At 33.4% G+C, this 15,478-nt stretch overlaps 2 protein-coding genes and 1 non-coding gene across 3 annotated transcripts; 1 reads left to right on the top strand and 2 right to left on the bottom strand.

The window, feature by feature from the left end:
• Window positions 1–237: 237 nt before the first annotated feature.
• Window positions 238–2,365, bottom strand: LOC132638807 (protein LURP-one-related 6). Its single transcript, XM_060355572.1, has 3 exons — window positions 2,067–2,365; window positions 1,508–1,753; window positions 238–634 (listed from the first exon to the last, which is right to left on the bottom strand). Exons 1-3 carry the CDS (start codon window positions 2,283–2,285, stop codon window positions 491–493), a joined length of 609 nt encoding a protein of 202 aa, XP_060211555.1. The 5' UTR covers window positions 2,286–2,365; the 3' UTR covers window positions 238–490.
• A 3,590-nt stretch (window positions 2,366–5,955) lies between these two features.
• TRNAS-GCU (transfer RNA serine (anticodon GCU)) lies at window positions 5,956–6,037 on the top strand. The gene has a single exon. It is a non-coding gene; the product is annotated as a tRNA-Ser (tRNA).
• Window positions 6,038–7,261: 1,224 nt separating this feature from the next.
• Window positions 7,262–13,484, bottom strand: LOC132636921 (RING-box protein 1a-like). Its single transcript, XM_060354010.1, has 5 exons — window positions 13,181–13,484; window positions 10,298–10,348; window positions 10,115–10,174; window positions 7,665–7,736; window positions 7,262–7,575 (listed from the first exon to the last, which is right to left on the bottom strand). Exons 1-5 carry the CDS (start codon window positions 13,299–13,301, stop codon window positions 7,538–7,540), a joined length of 342 nt encoding a protein of 113 aa, XP_060209993.1. The 5' UTR covers window positions 13,302–13,484; the 3' UTR covers window positions 7,262–7,537.
• Between the last annotated feature and the right edge of the window lie 1,994 nt (window positions 13,485–15,478).

The raw sequence follows: 15,478 nt of genomic DNA, 5'->3' as shown, positions 1-15,478 counted from the left end.
GTGAATCCAAAATTTTAAGTTTATGGATTTTGAGCCACATTTAATTATTTATACATATTAGGTGAATTTCTTACTACAAATACAAATTTGAACTATAGTTACTAAATTGTGCCGACCCGTAACTTTTATTGTGGGTCTGCCCCTACTTAAGGAGAGTGCAAAATGCAAACTGAACAAATAAAAGATAAAAAGTATTAGATATGTTCCAACTGAAGGGAAAAGAAAAAAAGAGTCTCAGAGAGATTATTCAGACTGTAGCCAATAACTTCAAGTGTAACTGATACACATTCATTGAATACAAGGTACGTAATTGAATTCATCAAGTAGCTAGCTTGTTTACATAATTAAGGAAAACAAGTAATTTAAAGATTGTAATGAATATATTCTCATCAATTCAAGAAGATGATGACAAGATTCTTGCATACAACTTTAGGAATAATAATTAATATGTAGTGAGCATTATCTTCTTTGCCAATATATAGATATAGGACTAGCATCTTGTAGATCCATCATATATGTAATCAAGAATAGCAATAACTCCAACAACAAAAGCTTGATCAATTCCTGCCTTAATAGTCAATGTATACACATCTTTGCTTGGTATCACTTGTTGTACCTCCTTCCTAGCTCCAACCTGCAACATACCATGACTTATTTAACTATTTATAAATGATTTTAAGTTATGTACAATTCCGACTGTTCAAATACTTTTTTACACATTACTATAACTTTTAAAATTACTAATCCAACATTTACCGAATCCCTTCCCCTAGAGAAAAGAGGTATTCAAGGTGAACAAGTTAGCTGGCTGGCATGAGACCTCAAAATGGAAGGAAAGAAAATGGAGAGAGGTTTTGCTTTAGTTTTGAGAATGGGTTCGATCAATTGAATAAGATGGATGGATGGATGAAAGGAGAGCTAGCGCTCCGATTAAATTCAAGTACGAAATTAATGTTGAGTCGACAATCATCGAGAGGGTTATCACCAAGCGAGCTCAAGTTGACCAACCCCTCGTGCAGTCGTGTCAGGTCGGCAACAACCACTTCGTCAGAATACTTATTTATGGGCTAGCAAGTCATACTTTGACCAAATAGGACTTTCTTTTTTCATGATATACCAATCTAAATGAAGGGCCCTACTTATATACATAAGGACAATAGGCTCAACAGGCTTAAAGAGCTAGCTTGGAGCAAATATAATAGCTTGAAGGACTGAATTGAGAGAGACAATGCTTAAGTCCAAAGCGATAGAATGGATTGAGAAAAACAATTTAAAAAATTGACTCACCAAAATTTGGCTCTAGTAGCATGTTAGTTTGATCATGTGATAAAGGGAGGAGGAACAACATTGTTGGAAAGTTTCATTTTCATGTTTTTTCAAGTTCTTAAGAGAACCAAAAGGGCAGCCCGGTGAATTAAATCATCCCGCGTTAGCAGGGTCTAGAAAGTTCTTCAGAGAGCCAAGAAAGAACAAAAAATATATGAAAGAGATATCACCAATAAATCACCTTTGCAACTACATTGCCAGAGGAGTCAATAATGCTACAGGCTCTATCAGGGAAATATCCAGCAATCTGAAAAATCTTGTGATCTTTGTAATCATTTGATTCAATAGAAATCTTGATTGGCATCTTCTTGAAGAAACAAGAGTTATTGGGCTCTTTCAAGCAAAACACCAACTTTTCAGAACCTTCAAAGTCTTTACTATAACCCCTCCATTTCCTTTGCATGCTTAATGCTTCAATTACTCCTCCCTGAAAATTGAAGGCACGAATCACAAATAAATTCCTTCACAATTGTTATAAACAAAGATATCAACAACGGGCGAATTCAAGATCATGACCCGATGAGCTAATTTGCAAGGGACCTCACGTTGAAATTGGTCTATGGGAAACTACCTCTCTACCTTTACCAGGTAGGAGTAAGATTTATGTACACTCTACTCTCTCCAGACCCCACCTGATGGGATATATATATAAAATTTGAGCAGAAAAACAAGCCTCCAAATACCACACGAGTAAAATATGCATGATAGTTGAAAGTAGAAAAATAACTAACAAACGTTACCTTTTTCCTAATAAGAAGCAAATCATGTCCATCACTATCTCTGAGAATAAGTTCATCTTTTTTTCCAAGAACCCCACATCCATCAACTTTGAAAACAACATTTTGGGTACAATTATTTGTGACTATAAAACCACCCCCATTCACAACATGTGGACGCCTTCGTACTACAAGAACTATCTCGGAATTTGAACAAAACACCTTACTTACTACAGCAGCCATATTTTAGTTGATTGTAGAAATTGTTGTTGAAGCAATAATTGATATAGTGTGTATTTATAGGTTATAAGTGTATTTATAGGTTACAAGCAATGAAAACCAACTATTCAAAAAGTCAAAGTTTGGTATAGTCTTGATTGACTTATTGTATCAACCTCAAGAATCTTCTTGACTACAACAGGTGGAGATTGAAAGTTTGTATGGCTTGTATCTTACGACCCTTAACAACGAATACCTTGTATGTGTTTTTGGATTTTAACTTATATATACTGAATGCAATCATTATTGTGTGAGTTATATTTTAACATGTTGCATAACAGGTTAACCTGACTTCTAGTTAAGTCGTATACCTTAGATACACCTGACTTATTCTTCAACTTATTAATCCGCTTAATTTCTATCTAGCATGTTGTATAGCAGGTAAGCCTAACTTATTCTTCAAGTTACTAATCCGCACAATTTCTATATGTGGATGGTTATCTATAGTTATTATTTATGTGATAGATAGAGTTAAAATTCTTGATAGTAGGGTCATATGGTTCATTGTATGGAATAATTAGTATACCACCTAAAAGCCTGCATCAAATTATTACAACTTTGGTTGGTCGCATAAGAACAAAATAATTGTCGCATTATTTAATGCCACAATTGGTAATTGACGGTGGCAAATAATACCCACATTACGTTACACAAAATATATATATATTATTGTATATGAGATAAATATGAAATAAGTATATCTGTCTTGGCAATACATGGATCAAACTACTTAAAGATAAGGATATGCACTTAGACTAAGAGCCTGTTTGGATGGGCTTATCGCTTTTGACTTACAAGTTATTTTTATTATTTTAGCTTAAAGACAAGTGCTTAAAAATACTTTCATCAATAATCACTGCATTCCTATGTCTTAATTATTAATTACAATATATAAATATTTTTAATATTATAAGCCCGCATAAATCATACTTAATAAATGAACCTAACAGGTCACCAAGTTAATTACCTTCGTTGAATGTCTTTTACAAGCAATTCAAAAAGGGTTATGTTCTTTCTTTTCTATTGTAACTTTCTCATGTTAGTTATATTGAATGTCTTTTACAGGCAATATATTCAAAAAGGGTTAGGTTTTCTTTTTCATTGTAACCTTATAATTTTAATTTAAATATAATGAATGTCTTTTACAAGCAATTCAAAAAGGGGTACTTGAGCCTTTTGAAATTTGGTTGCCTAATTACTCTATAGGGGAGTATCTCGTTGAAAATCAACCCTCTTCATGTTTTCTTTACTTGTTTGAATGATATTTCTTCAATAGGGGTAGACTTTCTTTGTAGGAGAATCTTATTGACTTTGAGTTAGAATTATTTGCTACTCTATACTAATTTTCTTTTTTCTTTTTAATAAATAAAACATGTAAATTTAGAAGCTTTATAGCCTGTTTGGCCAAACTTATTTTTCTCCCAAAAATACTTATTTTTCCAGTAACTGCTTATTTTAAAAAAAGTGATATGTTTGGTCAAGCTTTTGAGAGAAAATAAGTGTTTTTAGGAAGTAGCAGAAACAGTTTTTCAGAAGCTAAAAAAATAGCTTTTGCCCAAAAATACTTTTGAGAAAAATACACATAGAAACACTTTTTAAAAGCTTGGTCAAACACTAATTACTGCTCAAAAGTACTTTTTGAATTAATTGGCCAAACACAAACTGTTTTTAGCCAAAAGTACTTTTTTGAAAAGCATTTTTAAAAAACTTTTCAAAAAAGTACTTTTTAAAATAAGTTATTTTTAAAAACTTGGCCAAAGAGAATATTACTCTTATCCTACCCTTTTCTTGGGGAGACCGACTTTAAGATTCATTACAAATGTTCTTTTAGCTATATTATCTTTTTCATTGAAGATCTGTAAAATACGAAATTGATAAATAAAATACAAAAGTTTTTTTTTACACCATTAGATTGCTTTTATCATGTTATTCTGTAATTTTTTTTTTCATATTGACGATATATATAATTGACTTAAGCTCATCATAAAACAAAAGGTATTGACTGAAGAATCTTTTAGTTAGGTGATCACTTTAATTTTTTCAGTTATAGTTGATATTCGGTAACATGTCTTATTTTTAAGATTCAAAATTCCATATTTCAAGGAAGCTTAATTTTCTTTGAGTAACTTAATAGTTAAAAAATATTTTCGCTAACGGTATATATAACATAATGCCACAAAGATTCAGCATATGACTGGAATCTTGGAACAAGCTCTATTTTACATTTTTCTGGAAAATGTATATTTAGGACGTTGGCGATTTCTTTCAAGTTACGTCAAATCAAAGAGGAAAACGTCTAAAATGTACGGAGTAGTTCTACTTTCAAATACTCAAGTTAATTTTGGTCTACTAACGTGAAGTACGTAAGAATAAAATAAGAAAAAGGTAAGGTAATTTTTTTTTTCGTTTGACTAAATTTTTACCTCTTTGTCTAATGTATATTAAAGGATATCTTGAAAGGTTCCTCCAAGTTACGTAAAATCCAAGAGAAAAGGGTTTACAAAATATTACTATTTCTCGCGCTATATATGTGTATTATTCCTAATTTTTAGGCAGCGTATACAATAAGAATATTGAAAATTAGTAAATTAAAATTAGGCTGCAAGAAATATTGCTTTGTTTTCTTTCATTTCTTCTTTTTCATGAAAAAGAAAAAGTAGAACACCAAAATGTTTCTCATTGAAGGAGACTTGTAGTAAACGTATAAATTAGAGGTTTCAATCGTGGGAAAGGATAAACATGTTTGATTTGCTTGTCATGAACAAAATTCTGAATATTGTAATAATTTAAACCTTAATTTTTAGCTAGTGCATTTCCAATTAAGTTTCGAGTGAATGTATAAGTTCATAATATACTATTTATGACTTAATTTTGTCAGCGCGTGACTGAATTTATACTACATAGTTGATAGTCCGTTTCGAAAACAATATTACCAGAAAGAATTCAGTGTAGATATCAAGCACCTTATTTTCAGCAAAACAGTTCATGGAGTTGGTGAAGGGTGCAATAATGGATCTAAGCAGGCTCTGTTATTTAATTGAACTTATTATTTGTTTCTCGAACTGTATAAACATATAACAACAACAACATACCTAGTGTAGACCCATAAGTGGGGTCCGGAGGCAGTGGCGGAGCCATAGTGTCGAAGACAGGTTCGGCCGAATCCACAAGCTTTTGTTCAAACCTTATATTTGCCTTAAGAAATTTATGTAATATGTATAAATTAGTAATTTAGAACCCAGTAATTTAAAGAGTGTGAATTTGGAACTCACAAATCTCAAATTCTAGCTCCGCCTCTGTCTGAAGAGGGTAGAGTGTACAGACCTTACCCCTACCTAGTAAATAGAGAAGGTGTTTCCAATAGACTCTCGGCTCAAAGAAAGCATATCAAAATAGTTTGGAATGCATGACTAATAAAAGAAAAGCATAGCATAAAAAAGCATCCTGCAAAAGGGACAGTAATAACAACAAAATAATACAATAACCGCAGTACAAGAAACACTTATAGTAACAGAAATCGATGAACAAGAGAATTATATAGACACATATAATAAAAATATTTATAATGTGTACTCTAGAAAACTCTCCATTGTTCTGGTACAATAACGAGTTAAAGACGCATTCAACAACAAGCGTCGCTTTGGCCGAGTGGTTAAGGCGTGTGCCTGCTAAGTACATGGGGTTTCCCCGCGAGAGTTCGAATCTCTCAGGCGACGTTTAACTTTTTTTGTTTTTGGTTCATCCTCTTTTGCTCCCAACTTGTACTTATCTGTCAAGTAATATACTGTAGTATTTCTATACACTGTCAACAGTATTTCTACAGGTTTAAGTTAATACACTGTCAACATATATATAAAAAATTATACTATCAGATTATTCAAAGGATATCTAGAGTATTGAATTTTTATTTTTAAAATTATAACACGTTACATTAACGGCGTATATACCTTAAACTCCATTTTATTTTATCGAAGAAATTGGTCCGTCCCTCTAAGGCTTGTGTGTGCGCGCGCGTGCGTGTATTTATATATTGCATGCATGGACACACGAAGACTTATAGACTTAGTTGTGAAAAAAAAAAAAATAGAGCCTTGATCCATCAATATCTAGCCAATGTTTTTTCGAAGGAGAGAAATTAAACTTCATTTATTTTTTAGTTCCGCGACAAGTCCTAGCATTGTCCATGAGAGGTTCAAACACGTCATTCGCGTACACAGAAATTATTATTAGTACCATGCTATAGATAAGGTGTGTTGAGGCTTATCCTAATTCTGAATGTATACCTCCGTCTAATCTGTTCGTATTTGATTGGAATGTCTTGAAAACACAATGAGATATTAGGTAATTTCAATTTGCAGAAGCTCCCCTTTCTTATCATGACATAATGTAATAAAATGTTGATGTACTATTTATTATTCATAGCTTTTTCCTTTCGATTTTAAGTAATTAAGTTGACAGTCTCCAAAGCATTTCTTTTGCCTTTTGATTTATATAACATTTTAGTCCCTTAAAATCATTATTCAAGATGTATATTCACAAAATTTCCATTATCCGAATTGCGCATCAATCTTTGCGTCTTTATGATTTTTTTTTTTTTTGCATTAAGAAGTAACAAAGTTGAGCCGAGGGTCTTTCGGAAACAGCCGTCCTACCTTGGTAGGAGTCAGGTATGCGTAGACTTTACCCTCCCCAGACCCTACGATGTGGGATTTCACTGGGTTGTTGTTGTTGTAAGAAGTAACAAAGTGACTTCACAATTCCCTTTTCTACCATCATTCTTTATTAGACAGCAAACAAATAAACCATTTGAGCTCCACATGATGATCCCAATGAACTTTGATCTTTTTCAAGTGTTGGTAGAGAATATGCAATAAATTCTTTGGTTCTTTGGATTTCAGGATAATATCACTGCTAAAATTAAACGAGAATGACCAATAGTATCATTGTCAAATTCCTCAAAGATGATTCTATTTCTACAAGAATTAGCATAAGATAAGGAATACCTCCAATCACAATTTCATTCTTTTGAGGAGACCTAAAACAGACATGAGACAGTTAAAAACATAGTTTGAGTCTTTGATTTGGATATTTGCAGAACAAAAACAAAAGGAACATAAGAAGGCAGCAGCATTGTTCTTTTCAACGTCGATGACAGCAAGACTGCAGTGACCAGACCACTGAAACTCCTCCCATTCACTGTACACCAACAGTAAATTCTAGTGACCGTACTTTTGAAACTCCCACTCGCTGTTATCTGAAATATAAGGCAGGTCATACAGTAATTAGCGGGTAACATACAATCACGGCCAACGTATTTGCAGAGACATCAAATAAACAACTTACCAAGTGGACATACTTGACGAGTCTTAAGCCACCTACTAATGCAATGGAAGTGGAATGCATGGTTGCAAACCCCTGCAATGATCAGCAGATATGGCAAAAAATGAACTCCTAATAACAGATTGAAATCCACATCCAAAAAGGCGTAAACAGCATTAATGAAAGTAGCGCAATTTTTGCCCCATCACAAAGAGAACATACTCTTCATACAGGAATATTTTACGCCTTCTGTACCTAGTCAAGAGTGTCTCAAGGAACCCAGCTCTTGTCATTTCTAAAGGATCGGATTTGTTATCTTCCAGAATTCTTGGCAAAGGATGTCACATTCTTCTATAATCACAGGGTTGATACCAGCTTAGAAGGGAAATTAACAAACTCAAGTAATGGCAAGTGCCGATTATCTAACGATCCAAAGACGTGCACTAGAGCTGGAGCAAACCCAATGTGACATTTTCTGCAATAAAAACTTAATACTCGCTACAACAAAAGCCTTGAGGGAAAGGTATGATTTGCAGATCCTTCTACTGTTTTTGTGACTATGCCTTATCAGTCTGCACCTTATTGATTAACATCTTATTCTACAAACAATAGTAGCACTATAACACAATTATCGTAGGCATTCAGCCACCAGACTACATTAAAGCACATTAATGAAATAATATAAGCAGCAATGCAGAATAATATTTTGGTTTCTGGTTACAATAATATCTGGTAAGTCACTCAAACTTAGAGAAAAATATAACATGGTTGTTAACTTGGAAACATACAAGTGGACGACCAGCTGATTGATGTAAGGTTTAATACCATCAACACGAGGCTTGCATATCTCGAGTTGCCACAATTTCAATTTTGATCAAAATGCAGGAAGATTATTTTCCTACCATACAAAATCTTATTGTCGACGATGACAAGTAAAATCCCATTTAAAACAGACACAATCACCTTGACTTAAATTAGAAAATACAGAGCACTCTCATTTGAAGAATGAAAAGAACAATTTCCCAAGCTTGTTATCCTATGCGCCAGACAAGTTGCTATCTCAGTATTACGGTACTACTTGCCAACTATCTATTTCTTCAGCAACCTACAAACCTTCAACCACGACTTTCCCCAACCAGTAAGAAACAAAATCCAAGGAAAGAGATATTCTCAATAAAAGAGAGGTTTTCTTTTGTAGAATTAAAGGAAGAAATAGAAAGCATGCTTTCATTGTTATTCTAAGAAGAAGAAAAAAGTACACTCCAGGCAACAAAAATTGATAAAACCAAAAAAAAAAAAAAATTCTTTATTTCCTTTCTCAAAAAGAAAACTTCTCTTCTTTTTCTTCCCCTAATAACTACATGACTTCCTACTTCATCCTTTCTTTAGTGATATACTGACACTGGTCTTTCCTATTCACCTAGCATCAGGGCTAAAAGGGAGGATTACAAAGCCTGCACTGTGGGTCATTCTGTTGGTTGATGGAGCGTAAGGGCAAGATATAGTGGGAGGAGAAATTAGATACTAACCGTAATATCTTTTGAACTCACTAGGCAGAACAACAAATAATCTTTCAGTTGCAACTCAAAACTAAAGAAGGCAAGATGAAAGAGAGAAGATGAAGGAGAGATAGAAGGTGAAATCATCACGAGTTTGGTGTGTGACAGAATATTAAAATAGAACAAATAATCTTCCATTAGAACAACCATGATAGTCAAGTCAAAATTGTAAAAGCAAGAAAGTAACAATAAACAATCTCTATTAACATCAGCCATGATTGCCAAAATCCCAATTCAACTCTTAAAAGGGGCGGCCCGGTGCACTAAGCTCTCGCCAACATGACACTAACTTCTTCTTGTGTGTATGGTAATTTCTTGTCGAGGCTTTAGTCCATCCAAAATATTTCTATCTTTGAACACTATGGGCATAAACATCATCTCTTCACATTACCCAAAAGAAATCCATTTTATACTAGCAAAGCCCAATTTCACTAAATAGTTAATTTTATCCTAATTTTCCTAATTCGTTTGTATTAACATACAAACTCTTACACTAAGATTTTTCACCCATCAAAATTATACAACCAGCATCCTTCATCTGGCACAATTAACAACATGCAAAAGAAAACTAATCATCTATTCCAATACTGTCCAATAACTAAGGTATAGCAACCACCTAAACACTAGGAATAAGGAAATCTCCCTTTAAATAAAACTGAATCAAACATTAGATAATAACTGCATGGTCATTGATGAAAACACATCCTTCTTATTTTTTTTATTTTTTTATTTTTTTTTAAACAAGGGGCACATCCTTCTTATTATCTCAACAAGTAAGCAGAATCAAGTAGTTTTTGTCTCGACAAAATCTAAGATATCAAAAACGTATACACATAAGATGCAGCAAAAGTTGATTATTATGCAAAATAATTTGACAAACTAATATGTTAAATCAACATAACAAGAGCTACATACCCCAAGCAACAGTGCATTCCTCACTTGTTGCGCTAGCTTGATTGGCTTGACACTCGATACCTAATCAAAATTAGCAAAAAGTTAAATCAACTACTAAGAGGATAAAAGATTTCATGATGATATCATTATCAAAGAAAAGGAAACATTGAATTGAACAGTATCGAAAAGAGAGCGAAAACTCACATAGATCCATGATGTGATTCCTACAGATAGCACAATTATCTACCACGATATCTGCAACCACAAATCACAAGATTGAATAAAAGAATCAGAAATACCATCCCAGTGCAATTCAGCCAATGTGCATGTTATATATAATGAAGTATACTCACAAACATAAGACAATACAATAATGGCATATTATGTGTAATACAAAATCATGCAAGTACCGCATCTATAATATATTTGAATGTGAACCGCAGATAGTCGTGTATGATGTAACAATAGATTCGGAATATATTTTTAGTCAGGTAACAATAAGTACTACAAGGAGAAAACTAACACAAATTTAAACATAGAGGGCAAATTGTTTGTAAATGTAACATCTATGGTCAAATCCCCTCCTAAAAGCATAACAAACAACTTTCAAATTGCTGTAAGCACCTTCCAGTCAATGTTGCTTTCTAATTGATTCGTGGATAGCCACTAAAAGCACTGGTAACAAAACAATATTACAATTAGTGCAAAACTGAATTTAGATTTTTGGATTGACATCCACCACTAAATTCACGTAAGCTAATACACATACAGCTGCTGTTGCGAAACAGGATTACAGAAACAATACAAACATCAACGGTACGTCCAATTTTTCCGCATTGAGTGTAGGTACATTCTTCACCTTTGCCTAGAAAGGAATACATATAGTACAAAATTCCTAAACATATATTTACACTAAGGGGTCGTTTGGTAGGAAGTATTAGAGAAAATAATAATGATATTAGCTATGGTATTATTCAATCCCTTTTTTGGTAGTATTATTAGCTATGATATAACTAATAAATTACTATTCAGTATTATTCTTATACATATTTTTTTTTTGAAATTGGTAACTGTATTATTCTTATACATATTAAACCATAGAGCATTAACAATACCAGTATTATTCCTACTCCAGTACACCCTATTCAATACTATTAAGAAATTAAGCAATACATGTTATTTAAGGAAACAAGCCAAACAGTCGATAAAAAATAATGTCAGCATAACTAATCTCAGCATTACTAATACACCCTATTTAGTACTATTCTTATACACCCTACCAAATGACCCCTAAGTTCACAAAATTATCAAAAATCAGCATAAAATCGTCAAATTACATTATAAAATACGTATAAAAAGGACAGTGTAATTAATTAGGGTTGGAAATTGACCCCAAGCCCGGAGAGAAACAACCAATCCATTTTATGAGGGGTCGTTTGGGAGCTAATTAGGAGGTAAGTTATTCATGTCTTAGATCTTGCATAAGTAATACCACATTTGGTAGTTGGTTAGGAGATAAGTTATTCATGTATAAAAGTATATAAGTTATAAGAAAATCTATGTATTATTTTTATTTTTTTTTGATTAAGCACCGGGTGTCCGGGTCTCTTTGAGCCCCGACTAATCCCGGGGGTGCACAGGCCCTCGGCAAGGAGTTTCCCGCAAGTGCACCACGGGTAATTCAGGGTTTTACCCTATGTTGCTCGGACCCTTCACTTTTGCCGCCGTACCCGTGTCCGACACGACACGACACGGGTTTGGGTACGGAATTCGTGTCGGATCCGGTCAATAGAGATCGGATACTTTGACCGAAATTCATGACCAAATTAAAGAAAATTTTGAGATTATGATTTCTCAAGATAACAAACAGTAGAGATTTGAAGACATGAGATGGCATACCTTCAATATTATGTAGAAAATTTAACTAGTTTCTCGGAGCACGCAGTCTAGCACCTAGTAGAATGGAAGATTGAATCACATGTCTGATACAAACTACATGTAGGTGCTTCCACAAAAAGCTCTCATAATCTAGGCATATTCTTGTAGCTATATTATTAGAATTTTGAATTATTTTTGCCGAATCCCCGCACCCGTATCCGTACCCGGATCCGTACCCACGAATTTTAAAATTTAGATCATGCCGAGTCCGACCTCTAGATCCATACCCGTATCCGACACCCGCACCCGAGTCCGAGCAACATAGGTTTTACCCCAGTCCGATGGCCCTCAGAAATTGTTTGCACCCAGTGGGTTTCGAACTTGAGACCTTGAAAAGGAGCAAACCCCAAGGCTCAAGCCAATTACCACCAGGCCAACCCCTGAGGGTTAAAATCTATTATTATTTTATGCAGGAAAACTCTGCATAACTAATCCCTAACATATATTCCCTCATAACTAATCCTTGTATTACTAATACCTACATAACTCTAACTAGCTACCAAACGATCCCTAAGTTCACAATATTATCAGAAAAACTAAGCAAGTGCAATGGATTGAATAGGTCACCATATTGCACTACTTTAAAATCAGCATAAAATCATTAAATTTACACTAAAAATACGACTATAAAGGACAATTGAATTGATTAGGGTATGAAATTCCTAAAACATATATTTACACTACATTATCATAGATTTCCTCATAACTAATCCCTGTACTACTAATACCTGTGTAACTCTAATCAACATAAAATTGTCAAGTTTACATTTAAAAAAAAAAAAAAAAAAAAACATATATTTACAGTTTTACACTAAGTTCACAACATTATCAGAAAAAAACTAGCAAGTACAATGGATTGATTAGGTCACCAGATTACGGTACTTAAAAATCAGCATAAAATCATTAAATTTACATTTAAAAATACCTACGCATATATTTATACTAATAATTTCATAACATTATCAGAAAAAACTACAATAAAAATAAACATATATTTACACTAAGTTCACAAAAGGTGGAATAACTAATAAAATAAGATTCACTCGTAACTAATCTCTGTATTACTAATAATAATCAGTAACATAAATAAATTACGTATAATAAGGGCAATTGTAGTATTAATTAGGGTTATAAGAAAATAGATAATACCCCAAGCCCAAAGAGCAACAGCATTCCATTTTTTAATCTCAAATCTTTTGGGCTTTTTAGTAATTGTGCCCGTCTCGCTGGCGGCAGGAACCATTGCCACGTCAGTATCCGGTGATGCCATTGATTGAATTTTGGAAGCTTCTAGAACAGTTTTACGTATTTTTTTGAAATTTTATTTTCTAGTGTCTGTTTTTTGATTGATGGAAAATTTGTAGTATTTCTAAGTTTGAGAAGTTAGTGGGCCTGAGATGGATTGGGTTGGACTTGAATGAAGCCCGATTGAATAGGGCGTATTAGCCTATTATTTTGGACCACTTGTCCGAAGGATATGTGATATTTTGCTACAAAGAAGCTACTTTTCGTTTTCACATAAAAAGGCTATTTTTGTGTGGAGATTTTAAAAATGTCCTCGGATTTGATAATGACATAGAAGTTATTTTTTGAAAATTTAATAATTTGAAATTTTCCCGGGGTGGGACAGGTGTGGAAGGGATAGTGTTTGATGGAGAGGTTTTTTTCTTAATGAGAAATGGGTTGTGGGTTATGGGTCTTGGGTCGGGATGAAGGTAAAAGATCCGATGGGGATGTGTTCTAATTTTGATCAATAGGGAGGCGTCACGTAATAAATAACAAAAATAAAAAAGTGGGTTGTTAGTTTAAGGGCATAAGTGAGCCAAAATAGGTGAAACAAGGGCATTTTTAGCCCAATAGATGGATGAAGATATTTTTAAACTTTTTTGGATAGCCCAAGGGCATTTTTAGACTTTTTTCGTACTTTTTATGTTATTTTCTAAATGTGTAAATTATTTTTCAAAATCCTTAAAGATTGTATGGCCGAATTCACAGTAAAAAAAAAAAGAAGTTTGACTCTTGAAACATATAAATTGACACAGAAGGAGTAATTTTTTTTTGTTTAAAAATCGATAAAATTTTATTTTATTTTAAGCAAAAATAAACCGAACAAAACGGACCGATACAAATACCTATTTAAAATTATAATTACACATAATTTTTAAGTTAGAGATTTAAGTACATTTTTTTCTGCGGATTTCCCTTCTTTTGGGTGGTCTTTAAATTTTTGCTCTCATATTGGTGGTCTTTAAGTTTTGCGCTTCGCTTAAAAAGGTGGGCGAATATCTAAGGTTCTAGATTTGAACCTCCTCTCAAGCATAAAATAAAAAATAATTTCGTAAGGCAAGGTTGGGGGGCGTGTATGCCGGATCTGGCATACACTCCTTAAGGAAAAACTAAAGTTTTACCGGATCCTGCATAGCTATGAGTCTGCCCCATAAGGCAAAAAAATTTCTTAAGGCATAGTTTAGTTATGCCTTATAGGGCAGACTTTTAGTTGAGGCATAACAAAAAATATGCCCCATAAGACGGAACTTTTCCTTAAGCACAACTAAAAGTTTGTCTTGAAAAAAAATATATGCCTCAAGGCAAAGTCTGCTCCCTCCGACAGACTTTAGTTAATCATAACTAAAAGTCTGTTGGAAGGGGGCAGAGCGAAATTCAAACTCTGTCTTGCGATTTTTTAAAAAAATATTTGACTGAGTGGGGATTTGAACCCGGAACCCAATGAATTTTAGATGAAGGGTAAAACTTAAAGACCAACAATTTGAGGTACAAAAATTAAAGATCACCCCAAAAGAAGGACAATTTTGCGAATTGTCCATTGGAGTAAAGAGAAGTTAGTGGGCCTGGGCCTGAGATGAATTGGACTGGGCTTAACTGAAGCCCGTTTGAATAGGTCAATTTTACTTAAGGCTATTTTTTTGGACTAATTGTCCAAAGAATATGTGAATTCTCCTACATAGACGCTACTTTTTCGGGGTTGATTCACACAAATAGGCTATTTTTGTGTTGGTTATTTAAAGGGTTAATTTCAGTAATATACAATTTTACATAAAACATTACATCCACGTAATCATAGTTGTAAGTTACATCGGCATAGCCATTTTTTTTCCTTTGCAACAACTTTTATACATATGATATACAACATTATATACTCACTATAGATAATGTATCAACTTTGTATAAAAGTCTATAATAATGTATAAAAAGACCAATTCGGGAAGAAGAAAAAAGGGTCATTTCAAGTAATATTAAACATATGGGCCATTTCGGATAAATATTACCCCAAATAAACATGCAGTGTTATTTAAAAAGGTCCTAAGTTTTGATAACGGTTTAGAAATAGTTTTTATAATTTAATTAAAAAAAATATTGGACGAAAATTATAAAGTTGAAGCGCAAAGATAGTAAAGCGGATAACTGTGGCATACAAATTAGGATTTC

This window comes from Lycium barbarum, chromosome 4 (genome assembly GCF_019175385.1).
Source record: "Lycium barbarum isolate Lr01 chromosome 4, ASM1917538v2, whole genome shotgun sequence".
NCBI classification, from domain to species: Eukaryota; Viridiplantae; Streptophyta; class Magnoliopsida; order Solanales; family Solanaceae; genus Lycium; species Lycium barbarum.
This window is presented reverse-complemented; position numbering and strand designations above follow the sequence as displayed.

Bases quoted from the DNA above. Each gene is read 5' to 3' on its own strand.
- LOC132638807 (XM_060355572.1), bottom strand. From the start codon at position 2,285: ATGGCTGCTGTAGTAAGTAAGGTGTTTTGTTCAAATTCCGAGATAGTT. The intron at 1,754-2,066 runs GTAACGTTTGTT...TTCAATTTTCAG, and splicing joins TGCTTCTTATTAGGAAAAAG to GGAGGAGTAATTGAAGCATT. The intron at 635-1,507 runs GTGATTTATTGG...GGTATGTTGCAG, and splicing joins CTGGCAATGTAGTTGCAAAG to GTTGGAGCTAGGAAGGAGGT.
- LOC132636921 (XM_060354010.1), bottom strand. From the start codon at position 13,301: ATGGCATCACCGGATACTGACGTGGCAATGGTTCCTGCCGCCAGCGAG. The intron at 10,349-13,180 runs GTATTATCTATT...TTGTGGTTGCAG, and splicing joins TGTTGCTCTTTGGGCTTGGG to ATATCGTGGTAGATAATTGT. The intron at 10,175-10,297 runs GTGAGTTTTCGC...AATTTTGATTAG, and splicing joins GAATCACATCATGGATCTAT to GTATCGAGTGTCAAGCCAAT.